Here is a 15,924-nt window from a genome sequence, read left to right on the forward strand (position 1 = left end):
TTGGCAGTAGTTTCCACGCTGCTAGCTAATGTACTAAGGGAATCAGTCTCTCGAGACTGATCTCTGGAGTAAGAGGCCCCCGAAGGGGAGGCGAGCATCCCAGCTCTGCTACGCTCACGGGCGGAAATAACTGAGTAGTGCTCGCTGGAGGCCGCTGCACCCTGAAACTCCGGCAGGGTTGGCAGACCCACCTCCCGAGGGCACTGAGGTGAGACGGGTACCGTGTAATGAGGTGGACACCGCTCTACCCCAGTAGGGGCTGCCCTCTGTAGTCGTGACTGTTTGTACGCGGAGGGGGCTGCTCCCGCCCAGCAGTCCCTCCAGTACATCTAACTTCATGAGTCAAATAACTGTCATTATATTCCTCAGAATTTAATGAAATCAAACAATCAGACAAGTAAATACGGTCTGGATTGTGATACAATACACATTGAAGTGATATATTGAACTTCTCGAAGTTAGATAACAGTCATTAGATTCCTCAGAATCTAATGCAATCCAAATTCCTCAGAATTTAGTGAAATCAAACAATCAGACAAGTAAACACGGTCTAGATTGTGATAAAGTACACATATAGTGATATATTGACTTCTCAGAGTCATATTCCTCAGAATTTAAAAATAATCAAACAATCAGACAAGTAAACACGGTCTAGATTGTGATAAAGTACACATTGAAGTGATAGAACCAACTCCTGCTTATTAAATGGAGTTAAAAATAACCAGACACGCGGTCGGGTATGGAAAAATTCACATCAAAACTGAAAATGATGTAATACACGCGTTGCCTCGACAGCGCGCGAATAGCTTAGTCACACAAACAATATTAATCCCCTCGGAGATTAAATAGCTGCTCACTAACGCTGCCCGTATAATGACACTGTTTGTTTTATACTGTGCTTAAGCAACTTTGTTTGTGCAACTACAAGCTCGCCGACGCCCTCCGTGTCAATCTCCTCGGAGAAAGAAAGGCAGAGCGTCAAGCCCGACGCTCGGGGGGAAGAGCCGAAGCTCGGGCTTCCAAACCCCGGAATCAGGCAGATCTGGTGGGTACGGTAGGAGATAAGGACGTGCCCGTCTCCATACCTTCCAGCAGATCGATCTGCGAACCCAACAAATGCCGGCGCGGCTTCGCCTCGGCGAAAGCGGAACCGGCATCGCGAGGAACGCTTGCAAAGGCTCACTTCTCGAAGAGAGCCCTGCGGGATCGAAGCGTCCGCATTGGCATTCGTTCACAATGCGGGCAGTCGGCCCCCTCGAGAGCCGACTCAGCGTGCTTCGATCCCAGGCAAGCCACGCACAAACTGTGTGTATCCCCACTCGTAATGTAGCGAGGGCAGGGAGGAACACACAATCTATAACGTGGCTTGGAATCGCCCTTCATAAGTTAGGTCTTTTGCTTTTGTTTTGGCATATTGAGCTGTTTTAGCGATCTTTTAATGGCTAAGGGACAGACAACAATAAATAGGACCAACAGGACAGACTTTGACATGCACACACAGAGCGCTTGCTGACAGATTCGAAGCTGAAGCCAGCTGCACGGCACGTGCTTTTATAGCTTCCTGGTCGCTACGTCACCCCGCCCGTGACGTCACGCCTTTCCGATGGACTGATTGCACACGATATTCAGAGTCGGTCTCGTCAGGGACGTTCCCCAAAAGCGTTTCGACGCAGCTCGAGTTCCTGAAAAGGAACAATAGAGTAATGGCTGCTGACAAATTCAGCTTTGCCATCACAGTAATAAATTACATTTCAAAATAAATTCATATAGAAAATTATTTAAATTGTAGTAATATTCCACAATATTAGTGAATTTTAGATCAAACAAATGCAGCCTTGGTGAGCATAATAAACTTCAAAAGCATGAAAAAGGTAGTGTATTTTTGATTGTTTTTCTGCATAATATTTTTGATTTAATGCTTTAACTGGATTTGCCCAAGATTCCAATGCTCCATTATATGTTTTCTGTTTACCATAAATATAAATCTGAAGTTCCTCAAGGTCATCTGACAAGAGCATGTTCCCACAGACTGGTTGTAATGGCTGACAGTCTACAGCAGCAATATGGGTCTTACGTAAAAGAATCAAGGACCCACAAAAAAAGAACAGAATTATCCTTCAGAAACAACAGCTGTGATATTGTCCCTATCGAACAGCAAGCAGTCGATCTTTAATTTGTACAACTTGAGGGTGTGCTATCTCCTGTCTTTACGACTGGCTTTGTAAAGGTTGGGCGTGGGAGGGAGTCACTGAATTTGTGCGAGACCGCGAGAACTTGGCTCCTCACCATTGCGCTGATGGTTTCCTCCCAGTCAGGTCGCTCTCGGGGGTGGATGCTCCTGGCAAGCTCTGGAACGATATCGTCTTCTTCCGGGTGCCGTCCAGGCCTCAGGACCCTGAAGGGAGAGGATGGGATAGAGAGAGAGAAGGGAGGCAGGTTCAGTCTGATAGCATGTGAAATATAAAGATATAGCCTGCTTTGCAGCTGCCTTTGAGAATTACGACAGTGGAGCTGAGTGGAATAGGCAGTGTGACAGTAAAAATGACACGTCCTCAATGTAAGACGGTGAATTAGAACATCCCATCCTTCACAAAAGTGTTAATGGCAGCATCATTTCAATTAGGCAAGATGTCGAAACTAATCACAGTGACATAAAAGGGAAAAATTGTTATCCAGCATGCACAGCAGGCAATCAAAGCGAGATCCCTACAACAGCATGTTGGGATGTCTGCCAATTTAAGGGGGGGATCTGCAGTTTTCTTTGGAAAAGCCTGCAGTCTAGAAAAGTTGATCTTAATCATATGGTCTTTAATGGGTGATATGAAAGAAAGCCCAGATACTATTTCCTTCCAACCTTGCTGAGAGGGTGGGAAAGACAAAGTGGCAGTCTGGCTCGCCTCACATGGGCAAAATGACAAACCACCACTGATCAGAGATGAAAAGTGCAGTGCGGTCTGTGGTACCGTTACAATTTCCAAAATGAGGGATGCTCGGACAGAACGGATAATTGTTTCCATAAAAAAGAATGGAACGAATAACATAAGTTACAAGATATGGATTAAATCAATCTAGATGACCTGGAAAATGGCTTTGAACGTTTATTTGAATGTTAACCCTCTGGAGTCTAAGGGTATTTTTGGGGCCTGGAGAAGTTTTGTCATGCCCTGACATTTGTGCTTTTTTCAGTTTCCTATAAATATCTAAATGGGTAAAGTCTAATCTCACTGTAATCAGCACAAACTGGGCTGTAATAATATGTGAGCAGCATGTATGTACATGATTGTGTTTTTGAGAAAAAAAATTATGCGTGGTTAGTGAAAAACTAAAAATGTTAAAACACTTGAATAAGGCCATAAAACACATACAGAACTTTGATTCCCGGGACTTTTGAGAACTGGAGCTTGTAGCCTGGAATTTTTCTTTCCAAATTATGTGAAATCATCTTGTTTACTCACTCACAGAAAACAATATATTGATAAAAATTTTCTAAGACACTTTTTGTTGGCAAAAGTCATATGCCAGTAGGCGTCAGCTATCATGAATATAATTGTGATTTACACCTGAGAAGACAAAGGCCTGCATAATGAGCTGCATAATGAGCCTTTCAGTCAGCTTGTGTCACTGAGAGGGAGGAGTTACAAGAAAGAATGTAGTGTTGTCAAAAGACCCGGTACTTCGGTACCAAGTCGGTACTAAAAAAATGAAAACATCATTGTACCAGTTTTCTTTAAGTACCAGTGGTACCGAAGTCTCGTTCAAACCCAGTTCTTGATGCATACATCGCTATGATTTCCGCAAAGCAGAAAACGCGGACGGAATCTCAAAATCCAGTCTAGAAAATGAAACTTAGATTTTAATATGGACAGTCAGGGAATTAGTCAGTCAGGGAAGAAGTTAGCATAAATTAATCAAATCAAATCTCCATATGGACGAGTATCTGTAAATGTTAAGCCGCAAAAGTTGGTTGAAATATGAATCCTGCATGTTTTGCGCGTCTCTGTGTGAATGAATTAATGGTTTGTTTACTACATAGACAGAGGCGCGTGACGCTTGCAGTAATTTCAGCATCTGCCTTCTCAGTGAGGACATAAATATATCAACAAAATCATCAGTTCTATTCTGGGTCACTTCACAAGCATTTTACTGTTTCATTTGAGTAAAACCAGTGTCAATTTAAAGGTATTCACGGCAACCCGTCAAAACAACCCTCTGCATTTTTGTATATTTTACTCGCCAGTGTGTGTGGTCAAGGCTATTATAAGATTAGCACATTTTCACTCGCTGAACACTGACTTAGTGCTTCAGAGTTCTCTCTTCATCAGGTGACCTGTATTATTTCAGTTCATCTCACTGGACGCACAGCGCACCTGTTTATGCCGAACGGTAAACTCTGTGAGAGGGCGCACAACTCGCTGTCGCTTTACTGATAGCGCTGTTTCTGACACATGCACAGAGAGAGAGTCTTACCACGCTGAATCGACGCGCTACATGTTAACTATATTCTTTGTTGTCTTCTCCTGTCAAAATAATGGAGTTAATTTAGAATTATTCAGCTTTTTAGAACAAGCTGAAGATAAGCCGGTTTCTCTGGTAGTGGGAGGGGCTAATGCACAAATAGCAATTTCATTGGCTGGCGCCGATCTATTAGCGTCTCTGTTTTGATTTCAGCAAATCAGTTCGACCGAGCGCAGACAACGTGATTAATATTCATGAACCCAGCAGCTCATCAAACCATAGTGCATTGTATATTGTTAGTATGGTAGTAGAATTAGTTGTAGTATAATCTTTTAATAATAATTAATATGATTTATTACTATGTTTTTTTTTTTTACAGAAACCCTCAATGACCAAAAATTATCTTAAGCATCACCACCAGTCTTAAGTTCAGTTAAAATGACAAATATGCATTCATTAAAAGTTAATTTTTACATAAAGGCATTGTGCTAGAAATATTACTATTATTTAGTCAAATGTATGTGATACTGCTACTACTGTTGAAAAAATTATTAAAACTTTATTTTTTAAAGAAATAAATCATACAATATTCTTCCATGTTTTAAATTTAATAGCAAATCCCCTTTATATACCAAAAAATTTAAATTTAATAAATTAAAAGACAAATTAAACTTTGGTGAAACTTGTTTACTGTTTTTCATAATTATATAACTTGTAGAAAAACTTTATTCAATTGTAAATAAGTATAAAAATGGCATTGGTTTTATTTGTAGTGATAAAAAGTTTTTTTTAATTAGCATATTTTTGTGTTTTGCTTTGGTACCGAAATTGGTACCGAGAACCGTGGATTTTCACTGGTATCGGTACCGAATACTGAAATTTTGGTACCGTGACAACACTAAAAGAATGTGAGGACAAAATAAATCTATATAATTTTATGTTTGTAGTTTATGTAGAATATATTTAATTATCCCACAACATAATTTAATATCCACTTGCGAGTGCAGTTAAACAGTTTATTAGGAACAATCAAAGTTGACTTTCAAACTGAATTTTTTGCATCATTACTCCAGTCACACAATCCTTCAGAAATCATTTTAACAATCTGATTTTCTAAAAAAAAAAAAAAAAAAAAAAAAACCTTTATTATTATTAGTAATGCTGAAAAGAGCTGATAATATTTTTTTCAGATTTTCTTTTTTTTGTGGGGGGGGGGGGTTAATTGAAAGAACAGCATTGTTTGTAATATTTACATTAATATGTTACATTTATATTATTTACATCAAGCTTTTGAATGGTATAGTATTGTATATTGTTATTGAAACTTCATAATGTTTCACTTGATTATACATTAAGTTAGGAATTATAGTTTGGAAAAAGTCTTTGGAAAAAGTGTAACTAGTAAAATGTTTACACGTTTTGTGAAAACTAGTACAGGTATATAAATAAATAAAAAGAGACTTACTCATGTTTAGAATCTCTGCTGAATAAAGTGCTTCATTCTTTTTTCCAAAATCCAAATCTCAAATCCTCAAATACATCACAACTTTTTGAGGTGAATTATGTCTTATTCCTCTCATCGCGAAGCAAACAGTAAAATAAAATAAACTTGAGGAACAGTCTCGCTGCGTTGCCTTCTGTTGTATTGGAGTATTCAAGCCGCGCTTCAGTGAAACATTAGAATCTGAATAGAGCGTTCAGCGCGGGGGCATGGTCACATTAGAAGATAATGAAGGGAGACGTGAAAAACAGACATCGCGTTGTTTTCATATGGATTACTTTATCACAGAATATTTGTTTTCGGTGGCACAGAATATTTGTTTAGTTTAAAAGTAAACATGTCAACCTTTCTATAGATATCTCTTTCATGTCTCTTCATTGAGTATTCACGGAGTTACAGTTCATTTTAATGACGCGTGTCTAAATGAAGATCATCGCAGACAAAGGCTGCAGACAGCACACCTTGTTTGTAATCTTTATTTTAGAAATGCACAAAGTTTTGTTGTTATTATGTCAGTATACAAAAAAAGTAGACCCTTTACAGATTCGATTGATGTATTAATCTTATCTGTACAATCAAAACTGAAAGTGTAATTTAAGTTATTTTCGGGGTTATCAGGAGAAAATGCCTCCAGAGGGTTAATAAAAGTAAATGTATGCTTCCCAACTCAAGCTCAGTGCTTTACTGTCAAATGTGTATTACCAAGTAGTAAACATGTTTTATTACGGATACATGTTTTATTAACCGCACTTATTATTGCAAAACAATAATAGTTGTATGATAACATTTTCTATATTTTTAATGAGCCTTACATGGAAACAGTGACCTAATGGTTAACGATCTAGACTGCTAACACAAAGATAGTGGTTTAAAAATCCAAGTAGCCTGACATCACAAACCCATTTTATCACTTTATTGTCCTTGAATGAGGCACTAAACCCCCAAGTTGCCTGGAGCAAACTGGCCGTGCAATCAGCACACAGTAAGTCGCTTTGGAAAATAACCGTCTCTTAAATGTCAAGTAAATGGCCACACAAACAACTGATCTACTTTAAAGGTCTAGCACTGAAACCTAGAAGCCATCGATTAGAATGGTAACAAAGTTTAGTCTTCAAAATGAACTATTACATATTCTTAGCAGACTGTTTTGCACTTTAAAAAAGCGAACTACATGCCTAGCTTGAGGCTATACAATGCCAGAGTCCTACTCTAGCCGCTCATTTAAGACACACATGCAGTGCAGTGGCAGGACAAAATATTGAAGGATTGCAGAGCTCCAGGTCATCACAGTATCAGGGACTGTGGAAGAAAAGCCTCAGCACAGCTAAAGCATTTCCCCTAGTGACTATGAATCATAAGCATGGGTGTGTATGAAAATGACGACCACATTTGGAAAGCTTTCCACAACAGCTGAGAGAACACGCAGCCTCCCCAAGGTTGTCCATTTTCTTGCCTTCCTTCACTGATGTTGTGCTAATATCTAATATATGCTAAGCTGTGGCTGTCATGGCAACCCTCCACATACCAGATCTGGATTGTGTTCAAGTGAGGCTGAGGGCTAAATGGTTGGACAATAATCCTCAAAACTCAGGACAATCGCTGCAGGGCACGAAACCTTTTTTTGCAAGGTGATAGCTGAGGGATTTAGGGCAGAATATATCAGAGAGGATGCCAAAGCGTGCAGGCTCTCGTGAGTGAAACCGATCATGTGACTTGCGTTCAGGGCTCAGCTGGGAGAGTGGGTGGGTGTGGGAGTGTACTGGCACAGAAATGCTTTTTATTGGCTGCCATAGCTTTACTACTCAGCATCGTGGATTTTCATACAGGCTGTGCACTCAGCACCATGTCATCTGACTGTAAAATTTGGAGTTTGATGACAACAGGGATACATTTATGAGAGGAAAGACGTTATTCTTAAGTGATTAATGGTCTAAAGTTGGGTATTTATCAATGCTTGCAGCTTGGTGATGTAGCTCTGCGCACAATGAGTTGGATATATGAATGCATCACTCTAAGAACCTTTAGCCTATATTGTTTCCACTGCATCTGCCTGTACCACCTAGCGCTTGCACTTCTGACATTTCTCCTCAAGCCCCTGGAGAGGAATAGGATGTACGTAACCAAGACTTTGCTTCACACACACGTAGAAATAACCTTTACAGTTATGAATGAAACGGCAAGGAAGCAGAGGGCATGCTGAGGCAGAGACACACATATTCACACAGGAGCAAGAACATGACAAGTAGAAACAAACAGGTAGCTAAAATGAGTAAAATAAGATGGGTGAGTTAGAAGACCCTGACGGGATCTGATGAGGAAGGATGGCGAGTCTTACCTGTCATAGATGTCATGACTTCCTGTGGCTCCGAGCAGTCCGAGAGCTGCACTTCCCACCACTGCAGCAGCCCCACTGCCAGCCTCCATGATACTGAATCACTGCAGGAGCAGCCTGCCAGAGAGAGAGAAAGAGGGGCAGGGAGGGAGAGAATGAGAGCAAGGGAGAGAGAGTAAAAAAAAAAAAAAAGATGTAGTCAGTACAGAGTTAGAAATGAGAGGCAAAACAAGATGGACAGGGCGAATGTGAGTATAAAACAAGCAGAGGAGAGAAAATGACACAGAGACTAGTGTCTCTAGAAGACAGATGAAACTAGGGCAAAAACTGATCTTCATACTCTATTAGGTTCTTTTAGGATGATGCTTAGAGACTTTAGGAAAATGTTATTCATCTGTATTCAAATAGTGACAATGAATTCATTAATTTTGAACTGATAATACAATTTTTAAAAATCCAAGCAGATTAACCAGGTTATTTAATGAGATCTTCTACATCAGCTGATTCCTGTACCTGTATGCCCATTAACAGTGTTAGTTTGTCCTTGTGCTAGATAAAAAATTAAGGTTTAGCTTTGCCAAAGGTTAAGTCATCTTCAAGTATCTTAAAAAGTTTTTAAAAAATGAATATTTAGAAATCAAATTTTCCATATTCCAATAAAACACAGGTATAGACTAAAATTGTGTCCAATGTAAACGTGAACAAACTTTTACGTTCACATACAACAGTCAATGATCATTTTATTGATCAATCATTTTTATTTGACGCCAATATCATCATCCATCGCAATGTTTAACTGGTTAGTCAGTTAGCCTTTCCTAGAAGCCTAGGAAGTGATCACTTATCAGAGCATTAATATAGATGCCAACTGAAAGAACAACTCTCTCTTATATAAAATATTATAATAATATTCATACAGTTAGAATTATTCCAAAGAAAGCATTTAAATATACATATATATATATATATATATATATATATATATATATATATATTAGCACAGAACTTGTCAGTTTAGATTTTTTTTTTTCCTACAGAATTTTTTTAATACGCCACCCTTATACAGCATTAGCTATTGAAGAACCTATATCTATCATTAATTAAAATCTGTCTAATGGGCCCCTCCCCTTGTGCAAAAGCAGGTACTTAGCAGAGGTTACTAAATCTTGGTAACAGTACCATTAAAGCTGCCACCCAATCAGAAACAAAGCTAATATTTGCCACGCAGGAAAACTCCACCCCAAAGCTCTGTGTGGATTTAATTGCAGAGACAGGAGATAAATGGCAAGCTGAACAAAAGAACATCCCTCATCTATTTAAAACAACAAACCCCTAAACCCACACAGCCACTCTCCTTTAGTGGCTATCAACTACCACCATGCGGCTTTCTTTGTGTCCTCTGAAGCAGACAGGGAGAACTTTATGAAAGACTGGCAGGAAGAAAAATTGTAGGAAGCGCCGTTCACCCACGCATGCTCAAAAAGCAGCTTCACGTCAATGAGAGGGAAGGGCTGTTTTGAAAGAGTTTGGAGCTGGCAGAGAGGAACTTGTGGAAAGTAAACGATTCTGTCAACGATATCAACGAGTTGAGCAACTGGATAATGCAACAGTTTTAGACCAACTGTATCATAAAAAGCGAGTGAAATAATGTAAGCCAAACCACCAAGTATTTCACATTCTATATAAAATCTGAGTGCTATGACCAGACCAATCAAACAGCAGTTGTTTTGTTTTGCAGCACCACAACCATCTCAGAATCTCATAGATGTCTGATATTAGCATGTTGTTGGCAAGTGAACAAAGTGATACTTTAACACACACACACCAAAAAAAACTTGGTAAATTATATTGCATTCAACATTTTAACTGTGTTTTTAGTGTTAAAAAAAACTTCAATTTTGTTTTCATTAATCTAATATCAAGCTGAAATCAACTAAAATGTAAATATTAAAATTAAAAAAGAAATATTGCCCTGGCATAAGTTGAAGAAATATAATAAAACTTAAATAAAAATCTACATAGATAATTAGGGCTGTAACAAAATTATTTTGATGATCAAGAACTGACAATGTGTTTAATAAATTAGTCCAACTGAGGAGCAAGTTTATCCATCACATATTTTAAAGAACCAACAACGACTTTAAATGTTTTGTAACTATGCAAGTATAGACCGTTTGTTTGAGGCTCGTATCCTTGGCAGCTCTGGGGATCTTTAGATGAACACAAATCATTTCTCTGTCTCTGTTAACAATTAAACTTCAGAATCCAATTCAAAATAGTAATAAACAATATAATAGCACATAAATAATATTAAAATAACACTTTATAACTGCACTTGCATTGCTAGCACTAAGCTTTACTGTTAGACTTACAGGAAAATCTAATAAGCATTGAAAAAAATGCATATCTGCATTTCTCTGATTTATTTGCAATACATTCTGAAATTGGCAAATCTATAAAGGAAACATTCAATTCTGCCTTAGATTGTGGCCAAAATGAGTGTTTGAAGATTCAGTGCTTCATGAGATTCAAATTACTTTACAGTCATCTAAGAGGTAAGAAACTCAAAACTCCATTCATTCATATTTTGTTAACATTTTGTTCTTGGAATAGGTTTAAGACCAAGAGAGGCTAATTTTCATTGTTTTGATTTCATATTGAAAATTCTACTTACAAATTAATCTGCATGATTTCATTTTCAGGCTAGTTGCCAGATGAGATTTAAATAGCACAGGCGTTGCAGTGGCAAAAGGAACACAAATAAATATTTAGACCCCCATAATGGAGCATCAGCTTCATGAAGATCTGGATAAAACATGATCTCATTGACAGGCAGACAATCTGTCTGGTATAAGACGCGTTGGCCTGCACTAATGTGAAAAAGATGGGGATTTGTTTACATGGCATTACATCAGAGGGCAAGCCCCTGCCTCTGCAGAGCATTACCTCAACAAATGTAACATGAGGACGGTCAGAGAATCTATTAAAATATCCGAAGGGCTACACAGCAGTTTAAAACTAGGAAAAATGTTTCTACTCCATTTCTCACAGCTGTCAGGCAACATCTCAATAATACAAGGTTCATATCTTCTTCGGATTGTCTGCCCCTGGAAATAGTGACATGACATACAGCCAAGTATGGTAACTCATAATCAGAATTCATGCTCTGCATTTAACCCATCCAAAGTGCACACACACACAGCAGTGAACACACACACACCGTGAACACACACCCGGAGCAGCAGACAGCCATTTATGCTGCGGCGACCGGGGAGCAGGGCACCTCAGTCGTGGTATTGCCTGCCCGAGACTCAAACCCACAACCTTAGGGTTAGGAGTCAAACTATCTAACCATTAGGCCACAACTTCCCAATAGTATACCTTATTTTCTGAGACAAAATAACATAAGCATTAAAAAACATCAAATACATGGGGAGATTGTGGGGATCTGATCATAAAACAACAGCTTGAGATGTAGCAAACAAATAAATCAATGATGCACACTACAAGGTGAACATCTGTGAAATCTGTGAACTGTTCAATAAATCACAGTAAGCACAGAGTGAGGTCAGGATAAACAATTATTTTACTAAATCAGTATTAAATAGTTTTCCACAAAATTACATTACCATTTTTTTTTTATCACTTCAGCATCTCTATATCTCAAGATATGAGCACTTGCTTTGATTTTTTACACAGACAAAGGAGACGCTGATGAGCAAACTTGTACTTAGCAAACCAGAGGTTTTGTCTGAGAGAAGAGCAGCTCTATAAAGCCAAAGAAAAGACCAGAGATAAGAGTAAACAGCATCCAGCCGATGATGAGTCCATGAGAAACACTGCCAGAGCTCTGATGGAGCCCTGCCTCACTGAATTATATGCCAGGAAGACAGCAGCTTTGAACAGATTTACACAGGATTTTCATAGTCAGATCTTACACCTGAGAATGAGACAATAAAAGAAAAAAAAAAGATAAAGAAAAAACTATATTATCTGGCCGTCTAAGTTATTTTGAGCATCCCTGTGGAAAATTATTGCACTACAGGTCAGATGAGAGTACAATTAAGAATACAGACTTCCCATCTCTAACCACTGCACCATGACCACCACTGAGAAAAACAACCACTCAGCCAACACCAAAAAGGGATATTTTTAAACCCAAAACTTGAGGAAAAGTGAACAATTTATCATGTGGCAGATACAGAATAGGGATCGACCGGCCGATATATCGCGCCGATTTTTGAGGATTTTACGTGTATCGGCATCAGCCGATACTTGGCTGCTGCGTTCGCCAATAGTTTTATCAGCTGAAATATTGCCATACACTTTGAAAGTGGAAACACGTTGCTCTATATGTGCGTGCAACTATAGCTAAGAAAGTCTGTGGGTCAAAATGGCAAACACGAATGCCTCGTCTATAAAACAGCTTGCCATTGTATTTAGGGAGCTGCAAATATTCCATGGTATTTGTAGGAGTTTTATTCAGCGACCACCTGGCTGTGGTTTGGACACATGCTCTTAAAAGAAGCGACGTGGTTGCGAAGCGCATGTTTGTCCGGTTTGTCGGTAGTGGCATCAACACTAAAAAATCCATATCGGTCGATCCCTAATACAGAATGATACATTTTGGAAATAGTGCAATATTATCATTTTCTGTAAAGGGTGACTCAGCATTTCATTTGGAGTTCGGGGAAGTTCTAAAAGCCCTGCCAGATTCAATACAGCAACCTGCCAAACTGCCTTCACAAAGAGGAAATATGTGCGGTCACTCAAGTAAAAAAATTAGAGTTAGGTAAACAGCATCATCAAGGTAAGACCTGTCAGCGTGTCATGATCTACAAGGGTATTTATCATGCTACTGTTGCTTTAGCCTGGAAATTTTAGACCTAATACCTTTGTGAGAATAATTAGCATGCTTTGAAGCACTTTCCTGCCCGTCCCGTGGGTATTGCTATTAGATGGCTCTTCATGCTTAATTAAACTGAGAAAACAAAGGGACAGTTTGTACTGTTAACCAAATTGAACTTACAATATTTAGAAATTATCCCTCTCCTCACCCTTAAATATAAAGCAACACAAGTCCAAATGACTAATAAAAAATCCTGGCTCGTAGTAGTTCCCATGGACGTTCTTCTTTAAGCAGGACAAAGTTGAGTGTGTTGCGCTTAGTGTTGTGTTTTTTAATCAAAACATATGTTATGGTTGAATGGGTATGTCGCCCCGCATCAGACATCAGTAATCAATCGGGCCGAATCTTGGGAGAAAGGTCAGTGCTGATGAATAGCCTGGGCTCTGCTTATATTGCTGGCTTACATGGGAAGTGGGCAGCCGTCTGAATGAATAGGAACAGACAGACTGCTGGGCATGGAGACTCTCGAGCCTGGGAAAAAAAGAAAAAAAAAACTGTGGCTCAGTGAGCCCACAGAAAAGACTCTCCACTCCAAACAATGCGGGCTAGAAACCTACAGCTTCACCAGATCAGCTGTTGAAATCCAGCAGAGTGGGGTCGTGGAGAGAGCAGCCCACTGTCCCACAACGCAGCCCCTGTGGGGCTGCAGGTCACTATCAGGCCCAAGACTACAAAGCTTGGAAAATAAATTCTGCAACATTTTCACTCATGTAAAACGAACACTGTACACTGCTGTTATCTATCTCAGTGATACACAAATGGAAACTTTAATTTAATATTATTAATATTAATATTATACAAAAATTATCATATTGATATTATTGATGCTATTGCACCAAATGGTAGTGTACCAGTAACCGATTTTAGATTTTAATGCCAAAATAGAATGAATTGAAAGCAAAATTTTTACAATTTTGACAGGCATCAAAACAAACAAAACAAAAAGGTTTATTTTCTTGCAAAATGACATTGTTGATTGAAACTGATAACAGCAGTGGTCTATTATTATGGCAAAGCTACATGATCCAAAAAAAAAAAAAATACAATAAGAGATTCAAAACAACAGAGGAAAAGCATAAAAAAACAGATGAGAATGTAAAATGACTCAGACGAAGCTGGGAACTGAGGCTAATTTTCTTTTTGGCCTCTGCAGTGCTTCTGTGGAGCGCTTTAGTGATTTCACTTATTGTAGTTCATCACTACTTTCTGGAGCCAGGTTCAGAGCTAAATAAACTCTACAGAAGCTAAATGAGAAAATTCTGCCAGTCTGATGCAGTTTCACACTTCAGACACCAAGGCTTGAAGGCTTAAACTCAGGAATCTTGTGGAGTGCCACAGACAGAGATAAATTAGAACAGTTAGACTGTTTATCAACAAGATAGTGAGCAAGCATATTACAATGGCCTTCGGAGGACTCTAACTCAATGCGATAACTGATAATGAAGACTCCTTGTAGTTATTGTCCATCTACCCACCACTTAACAAATGTGGCCAGTAGAGCTGAAACAACGAATCGATTTAATCGATTAAAATCGATTATTAAAATAGTTGTCAACTAATTTAGTCATCGATTCGTTGCTAAATAACTTATTTGCCGTAAGCGGCTCATTTCGTGCATATTTCAAATCTGCGGTGACCAAAGTGTGGCAGTAATGAGCCACCGGAGGTTTTACTCAGCCAGTACAACAGGAGAAGTAGCGAATAGCCAATAGCTGGCCTCGTTTTATGTCACGTGCTTCCCGAACAGCGTCTCTGCAGCAGTCAGCGGGATGTGGGAGTACTTTACTTTGAGCCTTCAAAAAAGATTAACCTGTAAACTCTGCACTACTGAACTGTTTAAGGGGCCGTTCACATATCGCGTCTTTTGCGCGCTCAAGTTCGTTATTTCCAATCTAGGCGCGCAGTATGCGCGCTCATAATGGAAGCGACGCAGTCGCGACGCGCCCGTTTTTCCAGGCGCGTCCGCACCACATCGAGTTAAAAACATTTCAACTTTTCAGAATGCGGCAAGCGCACCGCAGGTCATGTGACAAGAACTAAATAATCAGCTTCATCCTTTCCCATAACAACGTTAAAAGCTCAGCCAAGATGAAGGAACAGCTGATCATAGCTGTATATGGATTTCCATTTTGAAATAAATGTAGTAGCAGAGCTACAAGCGATTTTTTGAGCTGCAAATCCATTTTGCTGAAATTTCCGCGTCTTCAAGGAGAGAGCACGTCATTAGCAAATGCTTAGCAAAGGCAGACGCCTCAGGGGCGCAACTGCACGAGCGCTTTGGAAAGGAGGAGAAAGCGGTGCGCCTAGCGTTTTACACGCGTTTTTAGGCGCGATATGTGAACGGCCCCTAAGACTTTTATTTGTGCAGATTCTCCAGTACAATGTTGTTTGCAAATGTTTAGTCGTAAAAGCTGATAACATTGCTTTTTAACAGTTAACATTTAAAGCTTTACAAACATGTTCTGTGATCAGTTTGTCGTTTACCAGTTCATAATTCAGTAATGCAGCCTAATTATGACTGAATGAGAGAGGTAAATGTTTAAAGATATTTAAAATGCACTTTTTTTCTAAGTATTCACTGCTCTTTTTCACAAAGCAGGTTTTTTTGTGTGTCCAATTTTTTTTTCTGGACAACCTTCTGATGGATTTTACTTTAAATTGTGAGTTCCATTCAGGTTTCAGGCCATTGGCACTTTATTGGAAGGATTGTTTACAATTTCACAGCAA

General features: G+C 39.1%; 2 protein-coding genes across 4 annotated transcripts in view; one reads left to right on the forward strand and one right to left on the reverse strand.

Annotated features, from left to right (window-relative positions):
- The window catches only part of LOC132130337 (rho GTPase-activating protein 32-like), a 107,592-nt gene that overhangs the window by 62,830 nt on the left and 28,838 nt on the right, over positions 1–15,924 (reverse strand). For all 3 annotated transcript variants that reach the window (XM_059542020.1, XM_059542019.1, XM_059542018.1), the window contains exons 2-3: positions 8,292–8,405; positions 2,287–2,395 (exon numbers count right to left, since the gene is read on the reverse strand). In XM_059542020.1, coding sequence (XP_059398003.1) covers positions 2,287–2,395; positions 8,292–8,380 — 198 coding nt within the window. In that variant the 5' untranslated portion in view covers positions 8,381–8,405. The remainder of the gene's footprint in view (positions 1–2,286; positions 2,396–8,291; positions 8,406–15,924) is intronic.
- LOC132130338 (junctional adhesion molecule 3B-like) overlaps positions 1–15,924 on the forward strand; it is a 328,210-nt gene that overhangs the window by 55,274 nt on the left and 257,012 nt on the right. The gene's annotated exons all lie outside the window — the stretch shown is intronic.

This window comes from Carassius carassius, chromosome 47 (genome assembly GCF_963082965.1).
Source record: "Carassius carassius chromosome 47, fCarCar2.1, whole genome shotgun sequence".
NCBI lineage: Eukaryota > Metazoa > Chordata > Actinopteri > Cypriniformes > Cyprinidae > Carassius > Carassius carassius.